Consider the following 25,903-nt stretch of genomic DNA (forward strand, 5'->3'; position numbering starts at 1 on the left):
TTTTTCACAATTATACAGCTTGTAAATATGCTTACAGACACTATCCACACCCACTGCAGTTTGAGCCCAGATTATACCAAAGATTGGCAGTAATATAATAACAATTATATATGCTCCATTAGTGCAACCACTTATTTTCAAAATGAGGAATGGGGATCCATTTGCCAGAGATAACAACCTATCAAGTAGCTGTGGTTTCAATTCATGCCTTCAAGTTTCAAATCTAGTTCTCTGTCTACCAATCCACTTAAATTCTCATAAACTGCTGTTCATCATGCACCATTAGCTATAACCACCCAACAATTTGTTTTCCTTATTGTTTCTATAGGTGTTCATTAAACAAGCATTTAACATTTTATGTAATTTCTGCAACAGGACGGTCCATGTTTATGAGTGAAATTATAATTCTTAGTACAATATCCCTGATACAAATTTAGATTGGGACATAGCCAGGATTCAGGTTGCTGAGATTTCCATTCCCTCTCTCACAGAAATGCAGACTTTGAGGAGCAGAGAAAGAATTGGAATAAGCCTGCAGTTTTTATCCTTCCAATAAATCTTTTCAGAGCAGCTTTTATCTCCGTGTTTCTCAGAGTGTAAATGAACGGGTTGAGCATGGGAGTCACCATGGTGTACATGAGAGAAGAAATCATGTTTTGTTCTGGACTCCTGGAGTTTGGCTGCAAGTAGACCCAGCAGAGGGTGCCATAGAAGAGGGCTACCACACCCAAGTGAGAGCCACATGTGGAAAAAGCCTTTGGTTTCCCCTTTGTGGATGGGACTCTGAGAATGGTGCAGAAAATGCAGACGTAGGAGACCACAATGAGGACAAATGGGCCCAATACATCTGCATAGCTCTCAATGAGAGAAATGGTTTCTATAAGACTTGTGTCTCAGCATGCCAGTCGTAACAAAGGGAAGAACTCACAGAAGAACTGGGGTATCTCCTTAGAGGAGCAGAAAGAGAGCGGGGACATTATCAGTGTATACAGCACAGAATTGAGGGAGGCCAGGAGCCAGCAGGTTGCCACAAGTAAGAGGCAGCGCTTGTGGCTCATTCGCGTGGCATAAAGCAGTGGATGGCAGATGGCCATGTAGCGGTCATAGGCCATCACAGCCAAAAGGTAGTTATCTGTGTTGGCAAAAGTCATGTAGAAATACATTTGCATCAAACAACCACTATAGGAAATAGTCCTGACCTGGAAGAGAAGGTTTTGCAGCATCTTGGGGACAGTCACAGAGGCAAAGCCCACGTCTGCCAAAGAAAGGTGCCTGAGGAAGAAATACATGGGGGTCTGCAGAAGATGGACATCTGAGGAAATCAGCAGAACAATCAGTAAATTTCCTAAGACTGTCAGGAGATACATGGAGAGGAAGAGCAAGCCCAGAAGGTGTTGATGCTCTGGCTGGACAGAGAAATCCATAAGAATGAAATCTGAAGAGTCCGTATGGTTCTGTTCTGCCATTACACAACTATGGAAAAGAATAAAAAAGATACAGAGATATGCAGCAGTTCCGCTCACTCAGAAAGATATCAGGTTGAATGTGACAAAAGGCAGAAACAGAGGAAAGAAGCAAGACAGGCCCTAAGGCAGACATGTCAAACACAAGGCCCGGGGGCCGGATTCGGCCCGCGAAGTGGTTTCATGTGGCCCATGAAGCCATCCTGGAAACAGTGAGGGAACGGCCCCCACTGCCTTGGCCCTGGCCCAGAGACCCTTCTTCTGCCAGAGACCCTCAGATCTGTCCCACTCCTGCCCAGGCCCCCATAGGCACCCTTGATGCGAACAATGTAGAGCTGGCCACGCCCACCCAGTAGGCCATACGCACTCTAGCCACACCCGCCCAGTAGGCCACGCCCACCCTAGCCATACCCACCCGGCCTCTTGAGGGCAACGGCAATGCTGATGCGGCCCTCAATGAAATTGAGTTTGACACCCCTGCCCTAAGGTATGCTGGACCACCCCCTCCCGCCTCATGTCAATAGGTAAGCTAAAGGGTTTTGAAACCTGAAGGCCCACCATGCATCCACCTTGCCGAAACAAAGAAAGTGTGAATTTGACTAGTACTTGGAAAAATTAATTCAGATCTTTTTTCCGAAGACTTGCAGGAAGCTGCTTTTGAATCAGCAAAGGGTTTTTTTTCCCACTCTAGAATAAACATTAAAAACTGACATCAAAGTCATTTTTATATGTTTGGCTTCGAGGTATATGATGAAAGAAACGTGGGTCATAAAAGCCCTAAAGAAAGCAATTCAAAGCTGACTTTGTTTCTGTAAACATTTGAACCCACATTACAGGAGCATACTTTAAAAGCATTTGTTCTTGTTCTTATGTACTGTGCTGACACCTAATTACATTACTAAATAACTTCGTAACATCCGAGACCTTCTCTTTGCGTACTACCCTGCCTTACACGTGTCAGTGTAGTCTGAAGTCTTGTATTACTTTGAGTCCTCCAAACCACAACATTCTTGCCTCGTGGAGGAATTTACTTCTGGTGTAACATTTACATTTAGAAACAAAGCCATGGGAAACTTTTAAGAAGAGGGAGGAGGTGGGGGGGAGGCGTAAAAAGCAAAGGCATGATGGCTCTGTGCACTGATACAGATCAAACAGAAAATGAACTTACTTCACTCATTTCCTGCTCAGTCTGAGAATACGTTTCTTCGAATCTTCTTTCCACAAATTACATCCACAATATTGGATCTGTCATTAAACTATCCAAGAGGTTTGCTAAATGTAACTTTCGACCCTTGTGTGTCACCTGGATGGAAAAGATGTGAAAGTAAATACATTTAATAATAAATAAACCTGAATATTTTCTACCTAATTGAGTCCTTTCCCTTCTTTTGGAGACAGCTTGATTTCTGTGTTGCATTTCATCTATGCTGAGTTATTCTACTGTTTGTTTATTCATTATTTATACTTTATTTAGAAATCATATTTAGGTAGCCTATATATAACTATAGCCAGTGCTTTTTTTGTAAAAGAAAAAGGTGCCGGAACTCACACGTCGTACAACCCGCCTTGCCTACCCTACAAGGTTCCATCCAAAAAAGGTGCCGGAACTCCGTTCTGAGCGTTCTATGAGGAAAAAAGCCCTGACTATAGCTATTCTATAGTCTCTCAACAAAGACACTTCCCATATTAGAGCGTCAAACTAGTTGAATTATTCTACCTCTCTGATGGAATGTATGAAAGGCAGGAGAGCAGATCAAGCCTATAAACCAGTAGTTTGCCATAAAGTCAAGCCAGGCACATTACAAATGTCATAAATTTCACATAATAGTGTATCTATTTATCACAAGAAGCAAAAGAACCCAGAGATCTCTATGTAGAAAAGTCCAGGACATTTACAAACCACTTTTTCCATGGAGTAAGGTTTCAGGCAATCCAAAGACATGAGGATAATCATCACTTGTAATTGTTCCTTTCAATTAGAAGTTCTATTGTCTAATATAGTGCTATTACCTCTTTGCTTTAGAAAATACTATATAACAAGGAGAGAAGAGAAAGATGGATGGCACAATATAGTGGCATAACAGCTGCATTTTCTACATTACAAAGAGTATTCCCTTCCTATTTTGCACACCACATGGGTTCCAAAGTAGAACACCACATAGCTAAATGCCAATGGATATTTCTATGGATACTCCCCATATAATGTCTTAGGCTACTGGGATCTTGTTAATTCTGACATTGCATCTCTTAGGATTTCTCCATTTAGTCAAGCCAAGAGTGAGCTATCAGAATATTTTATTCTGATAAAATCGAAGCCTATAGTAGGTCTGAGTAGACTTTGATAGATTTTGTGGTTTCAGACTGATGATTACGAAATAAACTAGCATGCTAGGAATGTAACTGAGCTAAAATCCTACATCTTAATGGATAGATTTCTGTGTGAAAGGAATGCTTTCTTAGGAAGCAGAATTCTACCATATAAACGCCCATTACGGTCTATAATATACGACCTACATGGAATGATCTCGCTGTAAATTTGGCCCACAATTCTCTTTTTTCTTTTCCACGCTTGCCATACTTAGCCTGAATTTTTGTAGAAAAATAAACTTTGGAAGCAGTTTTAAATTAAGTAGGTTACAAGGCACCTCATAGAATGTGATAGCTCTGGCAATTCATTTTAGCATCATCAGAATAAATGTTCTGGCTTCTCTGTACTTATGTTATGGTTGTTATCATAGAATTTCCTTTTTTCTATATTGCTATATGCTTTTCATATTGTATCTATTGACAGAAGTTCTTTTTTTAAAAAAAAAAATGAACATTAGGTTGATTAAGACAAAGACTCACATTTTTTGAGCATCTGCAACCTTGTTCCAGGACACAGGAGCTAGCCTGAGCGTCGCTCTGAAAAATGACATATTTTTTAAAAAGCAGTTAATGACATCAACTTTAATTGTATTAAAGGCTACAAAGGCTTAACTAAGCAGAGACAGATTTTTGATAAACTGAAACTGTTTATGCTTCAGTATTATTTTACAAGAAACTCTTAATTCTCCCTGATGGAAAAATATCCTTTAGCTTGCAGGATTTGGGCAGATTCACAACAATGGAAATTTGAAAGCTAGTGATTTTTATCAAACCCAAACCTTCCATTATCACAAGTGAACTAGAGGTTTTTGATACTGGCCTAAGGTATTACATAATTTTGATAGTTAATCCTGGAAACTGTTGAAGCTGGAGGTTTAAGTGTTCTATGTGTACATGCAAGAGCTCCTAAAAACTAGAATCCAATCTGAGGAATGATCAGTAAAGCAGGCTTTATTATAGAAAGGACATTTATTATAGGAAATGCCTATTGCATTTCACTGAAATGTTCTACCAAAAATAAATGCTCTAAAACAAGCAGTCAAATAGCATAGCCTGCTGGTTCATCTGAGGACAAAGGCAAAAGAAAGTGACCTCACATTAGGACTCTTTTAGATAAAGAGCAGGCAGAGTAAAGACTAGCACTGAGTAAATCCTTAATTCTGTATTTAAGCTTTACTTTGTCCTTATGTCAGTAGCCAGAGCTGCTGAAAAAGAAGTAATATTAATATAGATCTTCAACAGTTGGATGCCCTGGATAAATTATTATGTTCCAATTAAAGATTTATCTGAAACGTTACATAGCTGTTTTACAATGCTATTTTGTTTATAACCAAATGTAGCTGAGGATTTTTGTATGGATAAAAATTTTGGATGTAGCTGCAGATAAGAATCAAAGTTTTAAGGCAAAAAGCACTAGTCCCCAGAGTTCGAAGGCTCTCTATGGAAACATTTATAAATTCAATATAATGGAAGGAAATAATTAAATCCAAATAAGCAAGAAAACATTTTTTTATACCAACATGTCGCCCTTAGAAAATCAGACTATCTTTAATATCTTGATCAATAGTTAAATTAGCTGAGGAATGTTATATTGGTTAAATTGCAGTTTCTTATCATACACTAGACTAGTATAATGCCATTGAAGTTAAGGAAAAAAGAACATGCTGAAAGGTAATATTTGAACATGTTATTGTTGCTTTGTCAATCAACAATAACGAACAGAAGATTAATCATATGAGATTATTTTGGGATGCATTTAAAGCCTGTATACAGGGTAAGATGAAAGTTCATGCCTCTTGAAGGAAAAAAATGAGACTCACTTTTTAGAAAGAAAGAAAAAGAAGAAAATGAAGCTTTGAACATATATGCTGGAAATCAGAGTTTGTATTATGCTTTTAAAAGACAGACTAATTATATATGTTGAATGCTAAATTGTATTTGGAAAAGGAGAAAAATCTTTTAAACTATTAATTTCTCATTTGAAACAGTAGGTCATGGACTTGAATTTGTCAACCTTGTTCCTTCATGGATGCCCCTGTGTTGAAAAAGATATGCTTTGGAAAATTCATACTTAAATTATATGAAATTAATTTCCAATTTATGGAGTTTTATGCATACATATATTCTACAAATATATCCATTGAACATGTTATGCGCTCCTGGCCACCTTCCTTCATGACTAGAGGCAAGCTCGCCTGACCAATAACCAGCCAAGACACAGTGAAGGCCTTTTGTTTCGTTTATTGCAATAAGCGGGGAGAGAAGCTATCAAAACTTGGTTCTCTCCAAACTTTCAACCCAAAATATTCCCATTTTTATACATCCCTGTCCCCGGCCACACATCCCTCCTCTTTCCCCATTGGCTGAGGTACTATGAGGTTACACTCTTTCCGACCGCTTCCTACATATTACCTGCTACATACTGAATCATACATCCCATGTACATTAAAATTAAGAGATAACTTATGCAAGGTGTGTCAGTTAATATTAATCAACTAATTGCACATGCGCAGTTGCTTGAGTTCTAGCCCCCTTTTTGTGACCTTTTAGGAAAAAAATAGGTTCTTTCCTGTTTTGCTATTTATCTTCTCTTACAGACGTTTTTATAGCTTGTCTTCTTCCTTTCCCACTCTTACGACCCAGCTAATTTTTGCCTACGTGTTTCACTTAACATCCTTTCTTTGTGCTCTCCTTTCCTGGTTCTCATCTTCTCCCTTCACCTAGTAAATTTCCACTTCAGCAGATTCAGTTTTAAATTTCTCTTTCAATATTTAAATTTTTGAAGACCTTTCATTTACTTCTGTCAACAGATAACGCTTTCTAAAATGGGATAACTTTTCCAGAAATTTTGGCTACTCATTTAAAAAAATTGGCCACACCTTGTAGCAATACAGGAATTTACTTAACATTAGGAAAGCAATGAAATCTAGAAGAACCTCTTGGCTGGATGGGAAAAGGAAACTTGGCATTCATCCTATGAGGTTTACATTATGGTTATTACAGTGGTGGGATTCAAATACCTGAACAACCGGTTCTATTATGTGATGCAGGCCCAGGCCTCCAATGGACTTCCAGAAGTAGCATCATGCACTTCCGATGGGTCGTTCTAGGCCTGGGAGGCCTCCGATGCCTAGAACAGACTTCCAGAAGTGGCATCAATGCACTTCCGGTGGGCTGTTCTAGGCCTGGGAGGCCTCTGAGGCCTAGACTGGATTTCCAGAAGCCAGCCAGTTCTCCGAATTCAGGTAAATTTAGCTACCAGTTTCCTGAACTGGCTGAATCCCACCACTGCATGGAGCCCAATAGGCGAAGCCACCCCAATCTTCCCCTGCCTGCCAGGGGCCAGATCCACCCCACCTACACGGGTCAGGACAGCTAGAAATCCCCTTCGCCTTCCATCGTGCGATTAAATTCTTGCTTTAAAAGAATTCTAAAGCCCGCCACAATCTTCCCTGCCTGAATCCTTGGCGTGTCTTTGGAAACAACGAATTTGTTCCCAAATGATCTTTTTTTCGAATTGCCATGAGGGAGCACTCCCCTTTGCTCCACCCACAAGAGACCACAAAAATCGCTACTGGCAATTGACTGAGACGCTCCTTAAAGTTGGCTTTGTGAGGAGACAAAAAAAATATGGAGACAGGTTTTTCCCACCACCCATCATCCCCTGCCAGCAACTCAACTTCCTTTTTGTTGATTGGAGGACTGCAGAGTGAAGACACAAAATACACACCAGTTGCCAAGTGTCTGAATTTTGATCACATGATCATGGGGATGCTGCAAAGGTCATACCAACTATGAAAAATGGTCGTAAGTCACATATTTCCGTGTCCTTGTAACTTTGGTTACTATGCAATCTATTTCTGTAGGCTGAAGAAGTCACAGACACACAGCAAAACTGGTGAGTGCTGCTGGGAATTTTCCATGCTTAATCTTTGACCGAGGAAATGTCCTTCTCTTGAAGAATTTTTCACAATTCCGACCTTTGCACAATCCCCATAATCATGTGGATGAGAAAGAAAGGAAGGAAGGAAGGAAGGAAGGAAAGAAAGAAAGAAAGAAAGAAAGAAAGAAAGAAAGAAAGAAAGAAAGAAAGAAAGAAAGAAAGAAAGAAAGAAAGAAAGAAAGAAAGAAAGAAAGAAAGAAAGAAAAGAAAGAAAGAAAGAACCTAGATCCCTGTCTCTTCCCAATCTGGAATGAAGCTGCTGGTGGAGATTGTACCTACATCCAGCCTGATAACAAAGTTGCCAGTCATGACTGGACCAACATCAGGTGCTCTGCATCCATGGGAAAAATACACCACAGAATGTCTGCAAAAGGCAACTTCCTGCTGGAATTGCTGTCCGTCAATTAAGGTTTCTCTCCTGGCATTTCAGCTTGGCAGAAAGTGCCTACAAGAGCTGCTTTAGGGGATGGAGACTTCCTTGCAAGGGATACAGAAGGAATGATGGCTTTTCAAGACTGTCCAGCTGAACCATCTCTTTGAGAAAACCATAAAAAAGGGCTTTATTTTCCCTCCTTCCCCAAAGAAGGAGGCATTCGCTTTGGGGAGAATCTGGCAGGTGCCCAGAATGTTTATGAATAAGGACAGTTTATTGGAAAACATCCTTATTGAAGCAGGAAGAGAAGCTTCCTAGATCCTAGATGTGTGATGGAAGCGAGCCAGCATTGAATTCTCTCCCCTAGCCTGGCAGGGAGGAGGAGCAGGGCTTTGGGAGATGATGGTTTAATGGTGGCTGCCAAGATGACTGGCTGTGGGTGAGGGGAAAAGTAGGGCAGGCTGAATTTGCTGCTAGAAAGGATAGAAACCTGAAGAGAAGGTAGGGGAAATCAACTGTTGCATTGTTTATTTGTTTGTTTATGGGAATTCAACAGTTACATCATTATTTCCTTCTGAGAGTCTTCCTTTACACTCAGGTGTTTCTGTTAGCTTGACTGTGGACGTTCCTCATAGCTATCAGGTTAGATTCTTTCTTTCTTTCTCTCTCCTCTCTCTCTCTCTCCTTTCCTTTTCCTTCCTTCCTCTTTCCTTACCTTACCTTCCTCCTTCCTCCTTTCCTTCCAGCACTTGATTCCCCCCCCCTCTTCTTTGTGGCAGCCTCTCAAATACTGGAATGTTGCTATCATGTCACCCCTAGTCCTTCTTTTCTTTAGACTAGCTAAAGTTAAACCCAAAGTTGGCAAACGTCGCATGTTTTCCAAGCATGATCATGGCCCATTGGAAGACAAATCTGAAGTAGTTTAGGATCCAGAAATGTTCATGAAGCCTTTTATTTAATGCTATTTGTTGAATTGCAAAGCGCTTGCTGGCTTTGCCCAAAGACCCAGCTGGAAGGGAGGCATCACTGAGTGCTCGGAGGGCTGTCTGGATAGGTTTCCGATGAATTTCCTGAGGATCTGACTGGAAATGAGCTCCGGGCTGATGTGAAGGCCGCATTGCCGAAACACCTCTTCCACAGCCAGAGCTGCAGCCTGAGCCACGGATGCTTCAGAGTCGCCTTGCAGATCCCGGAGGGCTGAAATGAATCCAGAAAACAAGTCGAGAATCGAGCCTTATCAGCTACAGAGTTTATGGAGAAAAAAGTCATCGGTTCAAGCTAATAAACTTTTCAACTTACCGAGGTAAATTTCTTCAATTTTTCTTTAACTGACCACATCCGGTTTCGAGTACTGAGCACAGCTCAGTGCTAGACACATTAAAAAAGAAAAGAAATTGATAGAGTTAGCAGAGATGCCTAAATTGACTGCTTTGTTTCAAGAAAAGGACACGATTAACTTTGTTTCTGCCTGGAACGGTTGCTTTTGGACTTTACAGGATGGTTACAGCTTTCCTCCTTTCGCCGCGATCTGAAAACATACTTGTTCGAGCAAGCCGGCCTGGCCTGAGGGGGGATTGGTGGGGTTTTTACTATTTTTATTGGGGTTTTTAGTATGTATTAACTGTATTTTTTAATTGGGCATGTATTTAATTACCTTTTATCTTTTGTAAATTTCTGTGTTTTATTCTTGCCCTGTACACTGCCCTGAGTCCTTCGGGAGAAGGGCGGTATAGAAATATTAATAAATTAAATTAAAATTAAATTAAATTGGGTTAGGGATGGGTTGGGTATGTCTCTAGTCTAATGAAAGGAAAGACTAGGGGTGACAGGTTAGCAGTCTTCCAATAGTCCAATCAATCAATCAATCAATCACAATAGAGCTGGAAGGGACCTTGGAGGTCTTCTAGTCCAACCCCTTGCTCAAGCAGGAGACCCTATTCTATGTTCTATAACTGTGCAAACAATTATACTCTTGGAAAAACCTAAGTAGCGTTGAATCCAATTAGTACTCGAATGGGAGGCCAAAATATTTCCAAACAACAAACCACGGCTGTGTGGTTGCCAATATTATAGAGAGGAATGACCACATATAGTACAGGTAATCCTTGACTTACAATAGGTTGCAAAATGGGGCAAAACCCGCTTAACAACCGCCTTGCTTAGCCACAGAAACTTTGGGCTCAATTGTGGTCATAAGTCGAGGACTACCTGTATATTTATTTATTTATTATGGGACTTATATGCTGCCCTATCTCCCAGAGGACTCAGGGCAGCTAACAATAATAAAAAACCAACAGTACAAAAGTTAAGAAAAAAATTAAATAACAGCCCCAAATATTAATTACACAGTTAAAATAAAACTTTTAAAAACCCATCAATCCAGGTCAGCCTGATGGAAAAGGAACGTCTTGAGGTCGCGGCGAAAGGACCGGAGGTCCGGGGCCATCCGAAGCTCAAGGGGGAGTTGATTCCAAAGGGCTGGTGCTCCCACAGAGAAGGCCCTCCCCCTGGGGGTCGCAAGCCGACATTGTCTGGCCGACGGTACCCTGAGGAGACCTTCTCTGTGTGAGTGCACTGGGCGATGGGAAGTCGTCCCCGGCAGTAGACGGTCCTGCAGATATCCTGGGCCTAAGCCATGTAGGGCTTTAAAGGTAAGTACCAGCATAAGGGGGATATTATTTTTTTTTTAATAAATTGGGCCTTGGAGGTCTTCTGGTCCAAGCCCCTGCTCAAGCAGGAGACCCTATCCCATTTCAGACAAACGGCTGCCCAGTCTCTTCTTGAAAGCCTCCAGTGAGGGAGCACCCACAACGTCTGGAGGCAACTTCCGTTCCACTGATTAATTGTCCTCCCTCTCAGGAAATTTCTCCTTAGTTCAGGGGTGAGAGGGAGACAGGAAGTGGAAATCAGAGCAAGGAAGAAGGCTTCTGAAAATCAGAAGCGCTGGCAGCGTCGGTTGTTCAGATCAGCGTGAAGAACCTGACAGCAATTGCAGGGAATGACAGCAGCTTCCAGCCTGTTGCAATATTGCACTTTTGGATTGTAATGGTCAGCATGCAGGGCGCCAGGCTGCACGTCTGTCTTGGTTGTTCATCCCCTTCTTCAAGGGTTTTATTTGTAATTACCAATTAACAAGGCAGCCGCTTCTCGATTGGATGGGTTCTTGCTCCTCAGGAAATCCAGCATCTGAGCCATCATCTCAGGAAGTTTTTGCTTGCATTTGCTTATCTGGGGGAAAACAAGACAACAAACTATAGCTTCCTTTTTTTTTTTTTTTTTGCAAAGGGGCCATTTTCTTGGTAAGGTTTCTAGTCCTCATGTCCTCAAAAACAGTGTCTTCAATAACATATTAATTACATTAATTCTGTTATATTAGGGAATGAACAAGAAGAAAACAACATTCCCGCCAACACTGACAGGGCTAGCCACTGATACATATAAACAGAGACCCCACTCCCTTCTAGCACTGATGATGGTACCTAGTTGGGTAATGAAATGTCTGGAAAAAATCTCCTCCTCCTCCTCCCAGACCACACTCCCTTCTAGCACTGAAGATATTACCTACTTGGGTAAGGAAAGATCTGCAAGAAAAAACAACCAAGCAGAAAGTACCAAGGACCCCTCATTTCAACCCTGATTCTCTTCTGTTGGTACCAGGCAAACAATCAAGCAGAAAACAATGCCCTAATCAAAGAACTGCCAAGCAGAAAACCTACACCCACATCAAAATGATAGGGCATGCTGTCTATAAGCAGAGATCAAACCCTGCCCTCCCTCATACTGATGATGTCACCTAGTTGGGCCATGAAATGTCTGCAAGAAAACAACAAGCTCAGAGAGCACCAAGGACCTCACAACTTCAGGATTGTCCAGAATCTGTTTGCACTACCAGGACTGTCCATATGATACAACAACATTGCTCTGAGTTAAGATGGGATACGGAGTGGTTTCATTTAGAAGGTAGCATGAATAGACCAGGAGCTTAGGTTACCCAGCCCTTCTTTGGTGCGAGCATTTGAAAGCTGGATTAAGAGGGGCACGATGCTCTTGAGGACATTTTGTGACATGTTGCTTCGGTCCATCTCATCCACCCCTCTCAAGAGCATCCCAAAAAGAATGATGGAGATATATTGCAGTTCAGTTTCTTCCTGAGAAGGAAGAGAACCAGGTTAGTCAGTCCAATAGCAGAATATCTATTTAGCTCAATGCTGAACCGTTGGGTTCTTGGTGTGGTCTGAGCTTGGCGGCTTCCCCTTCAGAGGTTTCTTTAGGTTTGCTGGAGAAGACTCAAGTTCAGAGCACACCAAGAACCTGACAGGTTTGTCCCTTGTATACTTTGCTCAGGAAAATCTTGTCATGGTTTTTGGGATTTGGGGATGGGTGAATCTTTCTGCTGCTGTAAGGAACTCTCTCTGTTTTGGTATCTTCCAGATAAGTTGAACTTCAACATCCTATGATGTCCTAGGAACTCACTTCTCCAAGCAAATTTGGGGAGATCTTTGGGGTCACCCAAGGGCTGTGAATTCTCCTCCATAAGCACTCCTGGTTTAACTTTCTTTTCTAGCACCTTAAAACTGAAATTATCTATTTCCTTTCCCGCAAATTGAGGAGAGCATGGGTCAAATGATATCCTTCAGGTGTTTACAAAATATTATCATATCCACTTGGTTAAATGCCTGGCAGTTCTCAAACATCCACATCATGGTTGTCCCAAAGATGCTTTTCCCAAAAAAAGCAATGGGACTTTTTTTGTTTTCTTTTTCCCTTTGAAAACGTTTTGCTTCTCACCCAAGAAGCTTCTTCGGTTGAGAACTTCATCCAAGCTGCTTGGATGAGAAGCGAAATGTTTTCAAAGAAAACACTGAGAAAGTCCAGTTGGCTGGAAAAAGCAACTTTGGGACATACAGTTGCTTACTGTTTCTCAAGGTCACATATTCTCAGCTCAATGTCTGTGGAGATTCTGAGTCATCCGAGTCATGGTTGGCCCAAAGGTGCTTTTTCAAAAGGCAATTGGACTTTCTTTGTTTTTCCTTGACGATGTTTTGCTTCTCATCCAAGAAGCTTCTTCGGTTCTGACTGAATGGTGGAGGATGAAAGGATTTATATTTCTTGCAGTCACTTGGTCGTTAGCGCTCTTTCTGAGAGTTGCTGAGGTCACCTGGAGGTTTATCTGTGCCCTCTGGGTTACCTGAATAGTGCAAATGGTTGTGGAATTCAAGTGAATAGGAATTCACTATTCAGGTGAAGCACCTTTGGGACAACCATGACCTGGATGATGGAGAACCTCCATAGGCATTTCTCTTAGTAGAAGCTCTCAGGAAAGTTCTTTTCCTCTACTCTGCTAATGCTCGTCATCTCTGCTCTTGTTCCTCAGCTTCTGTATCACCCCAACATTGGACACATCTTCAGAATGCGAGACATTCTAGACCTTCTCCACAAATGGATGATTGAAACATATCCTATGATACGGGTTGGGTTTTTTTGCCGACAAACATTTTTAAAGAGAACAAAACAAAACAATTTTACCACACCTTTTAGTGAGTGCTATCTACAACTGCTGGAGGAGTAATACCTCCCTAAAAAACCTTGGTCCACCTGGCCCAGCTGATAGCACCTCGTAAGGGCCCCTTTCCAGGGCTACAGGAGAAGACGGTCAATGATTTTGAAGGCGGAGGAGGGCTTTATGCCCCAACGGTGGATAAAATGGCAGAACCATCTTCTAGGAGAAGGAAAACTCTGATTTCAAACCTCCACTGCCTTGTGGCTATATCTACTACTGAAAAAGGCTTCAGGACTCAACCTCGAGGCAAAATCCAGAGCCGGAGTCCTGGAAGCAGTTCATGACTGTGTACAATCACGTTCTGGTAACTCCTGCGACACAGATGGAACTAGTCATATCGGCTTCACCGTTCTGTTGGACTATTTCAGTGACGTGGAGAGGGGGAATCTGCTGCCTGGGTAACAGTCTATCCTCCATATTAAACTACCCAGGCCTCGTGCTCTGGAGAGGACACTCCAGCTTTGCATACAACATTGAAACAACACGGGAAGTAGCAGTTACCGGTTATATGTCTTTGCTTGATTGGCATAGAGCACAGGTCTGCAACCCGCGGCTCCGGAGCCACATGCGGCTCTTTCAGCCGTGTCCTGCGGCTCCCAGTCCTCTGCCATGTGCAGTCCAAAAAAAAAAGTGGGACTAAAAAAGTTCAACCAATCAATTCAAATATGCAGGGTAGGTGCATATCTCGCCTTGGCTCCACTCTTCAGTTAAACCCTGTTCTGCACATGCATGCATGTACGCGCATGCACACACATTTTTTGTGGCTCCCAGTTTTTCCTTTTGTGAGGGAACCGGTTCCGAGTGGCTCTTTCACTGTTTCAGGTTGCTGACCCCTGGCATAGAGCGTGATGCCAGGGGCCACTTTCAATGGTGGGAGAGGTCATTGTACCTCACTGGGCAGCTACCACCCGCCTTAAGCTGGGCAGTCCCCAGCAGTAAGGTGCTGCCCTGCCATGGTCTTAACCTCACTGGGTGTGTGGGGTTTAGAGTCAAAGCCGACAACCAGATCGATAAATCTGCACCATGCAACAAACATAAGAAAATTTTAGCCCAAAAGTTGGGCACTTGGAATGTTCGGACAATGACCCCCGGCCTTTCTGACAATTTGCAAGAAATAGATGACATACGTAAGACAGCTGTCATTGACATGGAGCTGAGCAGACTGAAGATGGACATCGTTGCCCTTCAAGAGACAAGACTGTCAGACTCGGGATTTGTTAAGGAGAGAAATTTCTCGTTCTTCTGGCAGGGAAAACCATCGAATGAGACTAGGGAATACGAGGTTGGCTTTGCGGTCAAAAACACCCTACTAGGATTCATCACCTGCTGCTGGAAGTGAAAGAATTCATCCTTTTAGCTCCACTCACCAGCAGGGTTGGTTACTGTTATTAGCACATATGGGAGGAAAGGAGAGTCACTTTGGGCTCACCAGGTTGCTTAGATCAGGGTTCCCCAACCTGTGGGCCATGGCCCACTCCCGGTCCATGGCCTATTCACAACTGGGCCGTGTGAGTGACTGGCTGGTGCGCGTGTGTACAGCTTCACTCATGCTAGTGTCCTGGGTTCTCGGGCCCCACTCACGTGAACCTCCTGGGGGCTCGGGGCCCCACTTGCATGAGTATTGCGGGTGCTCAGAGCCTCACTCATGCAAGCATTACAGGTGCTCTCAGCCCCACTCCCGTGAACAAAGGGTGCTCTTGCACACTCACACACGTACACACATGCCTGCCCCTTCCACAAAACCATCCCCTCTGCAAAGCCCAGGCTTACACTGACACCACTCTGCTCCTGCTGGTTTTCAGGATATTGTCAGGTTTCACCTTGCAGCTTGTGCAGCAACCACAAAACGAACAACAACAAAAAATCAGCCCCTCCTTCCCCTCCCCATTTTTTCTTCGTTAAGTCAACTTGGGGAAAAACCTGTAGGCATCTGCTGAGGTTTTTAGAAATGGAGAAAGGATCCAGATTGGGCCAAGGAGATTACTTACCTCAAGGGGTTTACTTGTCCTTAGTTCTCAGGGATAGCACTTTGTTTTCTGGATCCATACTTGCTTCCTCCAAGTAGGAAATAGATTTGGGTGATCAGTGCTATAATTAACTCAGTGAATTTATTTTCAATGGCTTCATCTGCCCCAGGTAAGCCGAGGATGAACGTTAGAGCATTGCTGGGAGGAAAGGAGAGTCACTTTGGGCTCACCAGGTTACTTAGTTCAGGGTTCCCCAACCTGTGGGCCATGGCCCATTCCCACTCCATGGCCTATTCACAACTGGGCATCTGCTGAGGTTTTTAGAAATGGAGAAAGGATCCAGATTGGGCTGAGGAGATTACTTACCTCAAGGGTTGACTTGTCCTGAGTTCTCAGGGATAGCACTTTGTTTTCTGCATCCGCACTTGCTTCCTCCAAGTAGGAAATAGATTTGCATGATCAGTGCAATTATTAATTCAGGGAATTTATTCTCAATGGCTTCACCTGCCCCAGGTAAGCAGAGGATGAATACAAGAGCATTGGTGGCCTAGAAATGGGAGGAAAGGAGAGTCACTTTGGGCTCACCAGGTTGCTTAGGTCAGGGGTCCCCAACCTGTGGGCCATGGCCCACTCCCAGTCCTTGGCCTATTCACAACTGGGCCGTGTGAGTGACTGGCTGGTGCGTGTGTGTACAGCTTCACCCATGCGAGTGTCATGGGTTCTCGGGCCCCACTCACGTGAACATCCTGGGGGCTCGGGGCCCCACTTGCATGTGAATTGCAGGTGCTCAGAGCCTCATTCATGTGAACATTATGGGTGCTCTCAGCCCCACTCCCGTGAGCAAAGGGTGCTCTTGCACGCTCACACACGTGCACACGTGCCTGCCCCTTCCACAAAACCATCCCCTCTTTTCCCCCCTCTCCCCTTTGGGCCGTCAACTCAAAAATGTTGGGGAACTCTGACTTAGATTACGAAGTCCCAAAGTGGAATTCCTTTGATGTAGGCAAACCAGGAGAAAAAAATTCTCACGTCCATGAAAACTGAGCCAGGAATGTTCATGTTTGAGACACGGTGCATAAGTCTACTAGATTCTACTTTGAGAGAACAGTGTAGATACAGAACAAAAGGAGGCAACAAGTAGCACAAGTGAGACAGAACTCGGGACAAAGAGATTGGTAATCTGAAGTCCCTCTTTTTGTCTTCATTCCTAAGTGGGCACTTGATGCCCCACCTTATATGTTATTTATCTGTGGGGTCATTGGTGCTGTCTGAGTGTGGGTTTTTCTGTTGCAGATGTTTCATGATCAGCTAGGTAACATCATCAGTGCTAGAAAAGTTAGCCTTAGCATTAGAGTTAGACACTTCCCTCTTCCAGCACTGATGATGTTACCTAGTTGAGTCATGAAACATCTGCAAGAAAGCCACCAAGCTCAGTAAGCACCAAGGAAGAGGTAGGAGGAGGCAGACTATAAGGCCCTTGGTGTCTATGAGCTTGGTAGCTTTCTTGCAGACATTTCATTACCCAACCAAGTAACATGACCAGTAATAGGAGGAGGACTGTGTGGTCCTTGGTGCTTGGTTTATATTTTCAAAGTTATTTTGAATTTCTTTGTGGTTTGAAATCGGTTTGAATTAGTTCCAGCATGTCATATATCTCCTCTTGAAAGGTATTTGTTTTTTCTTGATAAGTTCTTCCTGCAAATTTCTGATTTTCCATGATAGCCAAGAATCAAGGTTTTCTTTTCTGTACAAATACCAATCTATCTCCAATTTAACTTTACTACAAAAAAATCCCAGAAAACAATAATAGAGAAGGAGCAGATAAATCAGATAACTGAATACAAATTTGAGGATACTTAAAGATGGAATCTAACAAAACAAAGAAGTATGATTTAACCCAAGTGGAAAAAAATTCACAAGAAATATTGGATTTGGAAAAGACAACTTATACTTTAAGACCACAAAACAAATTTGAGGACAAGAAAAAAGATTGGCAAAATGGGCTGCAGAGATGTCAGAAACACCACGAGAATTGGAGAGACAAGAAATGATAAGACAAACAAAGAAAAAGAAAGAAAAAGATTTTCAACAAACATGAAAGGGCAAAACCTTCCTACAAAGACATTGTACTTGACTTACGTTTTATATCTACAGTAACACTTACAAGAATATGGAAAGATTCTTTGATTCAGCAGAACATATTGATTAAAAAAGATACTGGGCAAAAGAAAAAGGCTAAAGTGAAAATTAAGAAAATAGAAGATGGGACCTATCAGAGAGAATATTTAAAAAGGAAACACCTGTTTGAATATGGTTAAAGAAATAGAAAGATGTTGGATATGAATTTTATTTTAAGAGGAATAAGCACCTCAAGTAACAGTACTCTCTTTTTCTTCTCTTTTTTATTTTATTTCTTGATATCAATAATATAAAAAAGTTGGAATAGCTTACATATAAAGGGTATGTTTTAGATATATAAATGTGATTGACTTTAAGAAAACTACAATGGATAAAATGTTTTGAATAAGAAAAGATTAATGACTAGATTTATTAAATGGAATATTTAAAGATTAAACATATTTTTAATCATGGCAAAAAGAATGGAAAAAATTCTGGAAATAAATATGTATTAGCTTAGGAGGAACATGTATTTTAAGTAGTATACTATCTGTTTATTTTTCTTTACTCTTATTCCTTTTTTTCTTTTTTAGTCTTATTTATTCCTTAAGAAAGGTAAAAGTATTGGGATGGCTTACATGAGAAAAATAGACTTAAATATTTAAATGTAATTAACTTTTGAGAAAATCTTAACCAGTAAGAATGTCTTGAACATTGTGGGAAAAATAAATGTAAACAAGAACTGTAAACATGATCTATGATGAGGCAACCAGAATGACTAGATAGAAAAGAAATATTATATTGATTGGATTATTATCTGTAGAAATATTAGAATTTTTTTTTACACTCAGTTGTTATCTATCAAAACAACAAGAATTGTATTAACTTAATGTCGGCAAAAGAGAACATTATGGGAAAAAGAGGAACTCAAGTAAAGTTATTATGGGGATTATAGATCATAGAAACTAATTGTTAATGTTTTTAAATGTAAACCCATACAACCCACTGTTTACCAAATATTAAGGTGACTGTGTTAAAAAATCAATAGAATATATTATAAAAAATAAGAATAAATGAACCAATGAATGGAAGGGTGGATGGATGGATGAACGGATGGATGGATGGATGGACCAATGAATGAATGGATGGATAAATAAATAAATAAATGAACCAAAGAATGGATGGATGGATTAATGAATAAATGAACCAATGAGTGCATGGATGGATGGATACCAAAGCTGCTTGGCTTCTGGCAAGAAAGCCACAGACACTTCAATCTTCAGTCAGGTCTTTTTGGGGGTGCCTTACCCCAAATTTTGTTCCAATTTCAGCCTTTGCCCACTGCCTCCCTCCAACCAGGGCAAGCCTACTCTTGTGCCTCTCACAAACTCTGAGGGGGAGGCCTCTGGAGGTGACCTTTCTGCTCAGCCTTTCCCCATTCCATCAACCCTGCCCCACGTCTAGAAAAAAGGAAAACAGAGTTGCTGGCTGACAGTTTACCGCAATTGGCATGATCGATTTGCTGTTTTGCCTGCCGGTGGTTTCCAAAACGGGGTCTTCGTCCTGGAGCCTTTTCAGGAGGGGTCTCATAATCTTCATATTGGCATAGGGGTCTGCCACCAGCGCCCTCCATATCTCTCTTGCACTTCTGCAGAGGTGGGAAAAAATAGATTTGGACCAATCAGATTCTTTCTCCCTTTCAGAAGTGACTGCCAGTCCAGAAATAAAAAAGTTCCCAATGGGAGAAAGGATTAGAAAACTGACGGAGCTTGCAGTGATGGCCAAATTAACTGCTTTAATCCAAGAAAAGAAATATACAGGTAGTTATCCCAAAGATGCTTTTTCACGAGGCAACTGGACTTCCTTGTTTCTTTGTGTTTTTTTTCCTGTGAAGACATTTCACTTCTCATCCAGCTCTGACTGGATGGTGGGGAATGAAAGGACTTATATTCCTTGCAGACAGCTGGTCATTTGCATTCTTTTAGTGAGTTATTAAAGCTACCTGGGAAGTTTATCTGTGTCTTCAGGGTCACCATCTTACAAAACAAAACAAAAATCTCTCGTGGACTTCAAGAATCAATGAAATCCTTCCATTCTCCTTCAGCCAGAGCCGAAGAAGCTTCTTGGATGAGAAGCGAAATGTCTTCAAAGAAAAAAGAAAAACAAGAAAGTCCGTTTGCCTCGTGAAAAAGCACCTTTGGGATAACTATGACATGGACGATTGAGAATCTCCATAAACATTTATACAGGTAGTTCTCGACTTACAACAGTTTATTTAGTGACCGTTTGAAGTTACAACGGCATTGAAAAAAGGGACTTAGGACCAGTTTTCACCATTACGACCTTTGCAGCATCCCCATGGTCATGTGATCAAAACTCGGATGCTTGGCAACTGACTCATATTTATGACGGTTGCAGTGTCCCAGGGTCGTGCAATCCCCTTCGGTTGTTCTGTACCAGCCTGCTACCGGCCCTGCAGAAAAGGCAACCCCTTTACAAACGGCAAGAGGCTGGAATTACGTCTGCCAAATTTATTACTACAAAAAACAAGCAAGACACGAACCAAGATACAGGAGCTTTGAAACACTATCTGAGCGGTTGCTTTCAGCAAACCAGCCCTCCCCACACATTCCCTTTATAAAGAGTTCAGGGCGTGGCCTCTCTCTGCCTCCTTCCGAGAAGCCCCACAGCCTTCCTCTGTTTACTCCTACTTGACTGCCTCCTGCGTCGGGCGTCCTTGAACAGGGCCAGCTGTGGGTCATCTTCATCCACACTGTCAGGCTCACACAGCTGGGTCTCCATGGTGACCAAGTGGGAGGGGCCTGCCTGAGGGCTATCATCAGCAAGATCTTCAACCCCCTCAGCAAGGTCTTCAACACCCCCCTCCTCCTCTGAGTCGTCCGACCCAACTGCCGAACCCACAGGCTGACCCTGAATCACAACATCGGTGACCGTCTGACAAGCCAAGCCCATGGGGAAGCCAGTTTCACTTAACAACTGCGTTACTAACTCAACAACTGCAGTGGCTTATTTAACGATCGTGGCGAGAAAGGTGGTAAAATGGGGCGAAATTCACTTACTAACTGTCTTGCTTAAGTACAGAAATTTTGGGCTCAGTTGTGGTTGTAGGTCAAGGACCACCTGCATATCTTTCTCTGGGTTGTATCTCCCTGTGAAAGAGCAAGGATTGCCAACTGCAGGTAGCCTAAGTTGCTCCGGTGCCTTTGCAGCTTTTCATCTGCAGCAATGAAAGTCTTCCGAAGCAGGGACACCCCTCGTCCGCTCCTGAAGGTTGCTTTTCAAGGTACAGGAAACCCAGGCAGGTAAAAAAAGTGAGCATTTCCTCTGCAACAACCCCTGAGAAGTTTGTAAGCCACACCACACCCTCCATGGCTGATAGTTCAGTTGGCCATCCCTCAGGGAGAGCATCTTTGCCACCTGAAGTGCCAGGTAGCCCAGAACTGATCAAGGACGGGGATGTTTCTAGGAGCGGTGTGTCTTATAAAATTAACCCAAAGGTGCTTTTAACAGAACAACAGAATAACAGAGTTGGAAGGGATCTTGGAGGTCTTCCAGTCCAACCCACTTCTCAGGCAGGAAACTTTACACCATTTCAGACCAGACCAGTCTCTTCTTAAAAAACCTCCAGTGTTGGAGCATTCACAACTTCTGGAGGCAGGTTGTTCCACTGGTTAATTTCTCCTTAGTTCTAGTTTGCTTCTCTCCTTGATTGGCTTCCATCCATTGCTTTTTGTTTCGCCCTCAGATGCTTTGGAGGATAGGTTGACCCTCTCTTCTTTGTGGCAGCCCCTCAGATATCAGAACACTGCTATCCTTTCATCCAAAGTCCTTCTTTTCTTTAATTAGACATTCCCATTTCCTGCAACCATTGTTCATATGTTTTAGCCTCCAGTCCCCTAATCATCTTCTTTGCTCTTCTCTGCACTCTTTCTAGAATCTCAACATCTTTTTTATATCGTGGCGACCAAAGAAGTTAAAAAACTAAGAAAGTCCAGTTGCCTTTTGGAAATGCATCTTTGGGACAATCATGACCTGGATGATTGAGACAGCCTGCCTACTAACCCTTCAGAGTTCAAATCAATGGTGCAGCCAACCAGCGTTTTTTAAGAAGATTTTGGACAACTACCTGTCTGAAAAGGTATAGGGCCGTGGTGGCGAACCTATGGCACGCGTGCCACAGGTGGCACACAGAGCCCTCTCTGTGGGCATGCGTGCTGTCGCCCCATTCCTAGGCCTTCAGCTGCGTTTTATAAAACCTTTTTGCCACCATGGGCAAAAAAAAAAAAGGTTCATTCAAGCAATCAATTTCAGCTTCTCACGGGGAAAAAAAAGATCTCGCAAAATTGGAATTGATTGAACTTTTTAGTTGCACCCATTCTGCTGTTACCACCGCAGCCACACCCACCCAATGGGCCATGCCCACCCGACGATACATAAGTGGGGTTTGGGTTGCAGTTTGGGCACTCGGTCTCTAAAAGGTTCGCCATCACTGGTATAGGGTTTCCTGTCTGAGCAGGGGGTTGGACTAGAAGACCTCCAAGGTCCCTTCCAACTCTGTTATTCTGTTATTCATAGGTTCATAGGCCTGGAAGGGACCTTGGAAGTCTTCTAGTCCACCAACCCCCGCCCGAAGCCAAAGAGGTAACCTTACCATTACAAGCCTCTCACTGACGATTCACAAGACCCTCACTTGACACTCCCGCACCTGAAGCCCTTACAAGCAGAACACCGACATCTCTCAAACTCTGCTGAAGATGTTACCCAGCCTTGTAATGAAGCATACGGAAACCAACCCACAAGCTCGGAGGGCGAACCTCCACCCTCATCCTCCACCCGAGCTACAGATATTCGCCGCTATCACGAATGATCGAGAATCTCCATAGATTATAAGAAAACAGGAGTCATCATCTCCTTGAGGTTCTTACTGATCGCAGTCTACGGAGCACTCCAGGAGAAGGTTCACAATTTGTTGACCCTCTTTGAGGCCAGATGACACAGTGATTTCAAAATCTGCTCTTTGGTGGATGGTTCATTGTTCTTGGGGAGATGTAAGTAAAGATCCAGTGTTGGTCTCCACTGGAGATGCAGTAGAGTTGACCACACCCACCCATTGGGGAAAAATATTGGCCTCCAGAATGTCAAAGTTTGCCTTACATTTTGGAAAAAAACATCTGATTTATCAAGCCCTGTGTGATATGGACAACACTGAACCGAATTTGCACTGGCCACGGTAGATGTGCAGAGGCTCTCTATAAATGGGGCAAAATATCATCACAGAATTATGACTGTGGGCCCCCAACCCCCCCCCCCCGTCCCCCCCGTATCCAACTGGCTCTCTAAATAAAGTTTTCGTGAAAACAACATGGCTATTTTATTTTGCCCTTACCTTTTTCTGGAAGGTTTACCCAACTTTACAGCCTTAAGATCACCTTGTGGTCACCCATCCAGCTCTAACTTTCTTAAAACCAGCCAAAGTGGTGTCATCACCAAGAGGGCCTCAAAACACAAGGTCTCATCCATTCTCGTCATTCTCTTCTACAAAATCTCCTATATCCCTTTTGCTCCAAACCCTGCATTTTTTTTTTACTTCCCCCATGTCCATCCCACATTCCTCCAGGAAGCCTGAGCAATGTTATTGTCCTCATTCGTGAGAGCCTCAAGGGCTTTCAGGAGCAGGTCTGTCAACTGAATGGAGGAGAGATGCTCACGAAAGGCCTATTGGAGAGAAGAAAAGGAGATCACGCAGAGATGAATCAGGGTTTTGACTCCAAGAAACTAGGGAAGGTCCTTTCTGAGTTGTTGTTTCCCACACTCATTTGCCCTCTCTGGGCTCAGTTGTTCTTATCTGACCCTCGCTCAGTCTGTGACTCTTCTCTTCCCAGTCTCCCAAGGTCATATCCACCCACCACTGCAGAACTCCACCTGTTTTCTGTGTGGAGGAAGATTGCAGGTAGTCCTCAACTTACGACCACTATACTTACCCCCCTATACTGGGGGTATACTATATATTGGTATATAAATATTGGTGATCATTCAACATCGGTGAATAAGGCAGAGGGAGGGCTCTCGTGGTACCAGCCAGCCCCGAGATTGTCTGGACCTGTGTGCCTGCCACACAAAGCCACACAGCCAGGTTTCGATCCCTTTGTAAAAGGGTCTTCCCTCAGGTCTGAGGGAAAAATGTTTCATAATACAGTGACAGGGGTAGAGAAGACACTCTTCCTAAATCCCACCGGTCAAAATTCTTTGAGGGGGTCTATAGCATAAGTTCCCTGCTTGATGAAGAACTGGGTTGACCACCACCCCTCTTCTTTGTGGCAGCCCCTCAAATACTGGATCGTGTTACTCCAAGTCCTTCTTTTCTTTGGACTAGGTCAGTCCAAAGAAAAGACGGGGTAACATGATCCAGTATTTGAGGGTCTGTCATAAAGAAGAGGGGATCAACTTATTTTCCAAAGCATGAGAGGGCAGGACGAGAAGCCATGGCTCGAAACTAATCAAGGAGAGAAGCAATCTGGAATTAAGGAGAAACTTCCTAACAGTGAGAACAATTTATCAGTGGAGGAGCCTGCCTTCAGAAATTGTGGGTGCTTCATCACTGGAGGTTTTTAAGAAGAGACTGGACAGCCACCTGTCTGAAATGGTATAGACTCTCCTGCTTGAGCGGTGGGTTGGACTAGAAGACCTCTGAGGTCCCTCCCAACTTGATTGTTCTATGTTCTGTAATAAACAGATAAAAAACTGTATCCAGGGGGTATATAAACACCTGAAAGAGGTCTGAGGCTGGATCAAGTCCTGGGACCTATTGGATCAAGTTCTGGATCCCAAATGGTCTCCTCCGGCTCTATTCTGAATGATTGATTGATTGATTGATTGATTGATTGATTGATTGATTGACTGGGGTGGGCTGATGTGATAGGACAAAGCTGGTTCCATAAATAGCCCAGCCCTGTACTGTATATACCTGGATATAAAGGCATGACGTCATCTGAAGAACGTCTTCTCCCCTGGGATAGGCAGCTCCTCTGAGACCTTTCCCCCTCATACACCTTTGGCAAGGCGATGGGCTGTTTCTTGCCTTGCTTGTCATCTACCTGAGCAGCCCCTGGAGGGCTCCTCTTGATTGTCCTGTGTCCCAAATCGGAAAGCACCAGCGCTGGAGACCGAACCTTCTTCCTGGCCACCGTCGGAACTGCGAAAGACTTCACAAGCAGAGGCAGGAGCTGCGTGGTTCGCTGAGTGGCTGAGTGAGGGGAAGTGGACGGGTGGAAACCAGAAAAATGGGCTTCCTGGGGGTCCCGCCGCTGCTGGTCACGATTGACCTGGAAATTGGACTCATCGCTGTCCTTCCTTCTTACGGAACGGCAACTTTTTCAGCATATGTGCCATCCTGCCATGAAGAATGAGGGTTAGAACTGGAAGAAGCTCCTACCAATAAAGGAGATGATTTGTAACTCTGGCTTGAAATAAGGGATCCTTAGTGCCCCCCCGTCTCTGTTATCTTTTTCTGGGTGCTCCATAACTGGAGATTTTTAAGAAGAGACTGGACAGCCACTTGTCTGAAATGGTAGAGGATCTCCTGCTTGAGCAGTGGGTTGGACTAGAAGACCTCTGAGGTCCCTTCTAGCTCTATTCTGATTCTGATCTCTCTTTCTGTCACACACTGACACACATACACATACACAAACACAAACACAAACACAAACATATCTTTCTGTTGTGTTCGGATCGACGACACACAGCGAGGCAGTTGTAACAGTGATATTTATTGATTACATGTGGAGCCGACTGGCGTGCCCGGTCCAGGTAGCTATATATATACATCCAGCAGCTGCTGGACGCTAGCCAACCCCCGGCCCGGAATCTCCCGCCAAGGAAACAACACCCAACCCGGGGTCGTGGATTTCCCGCCGGTGGAAACCCACTCCCCTACCAATCTACATATACAACACTTTCTCTCTCTCTCTCTCTCTCTCTCTCTCTCTCTCTCTCTCTCTCTCTCTCTCTCTCTCTCTCTCTCTCTCTCTCTCTCTCTCTATCACTGTATCCAGTGCTTTTTTTGTTAAAAAAAAAGGTGCTGGAACTCCAGTA

At 43.2% G+C, this 25,903-nt stretch overlaps 1 protein-coding gene across 1 annotated transcript; it reads right to left on the reverse strand.

Annotated features, from left to right (window-relative positions):
* Positions 1–485: 485 nt before the first annotated feature.
* LOC310634913 (olfactory receptor 1F1-like) lies at positions 486–1,466 on the reverse strand (the record flags this gene model as incomplete). The annotated part of the gene is given in 2 exon segments (XM_083353450.1): positions 486–893; positions 897–1,466. Coding segments are annotated over 2 exon segments (978 nt in total).
* Between the last annotated feature and the right edge of the window lie 24,437 nt (positions 1,467–25,903).

Source organism: Vipera ursinii (assembly GCF_947247035.1).
Source record: "Vipera ursinii genome assembly, chromosome: 2".
NCBI classification, from domain to species: domain Eukaryota; kingdom Metazoa; phylum Chordata; class Lepidosauria; order Squamata; family Viperidae; genus Vipera; species Vipera ursinii.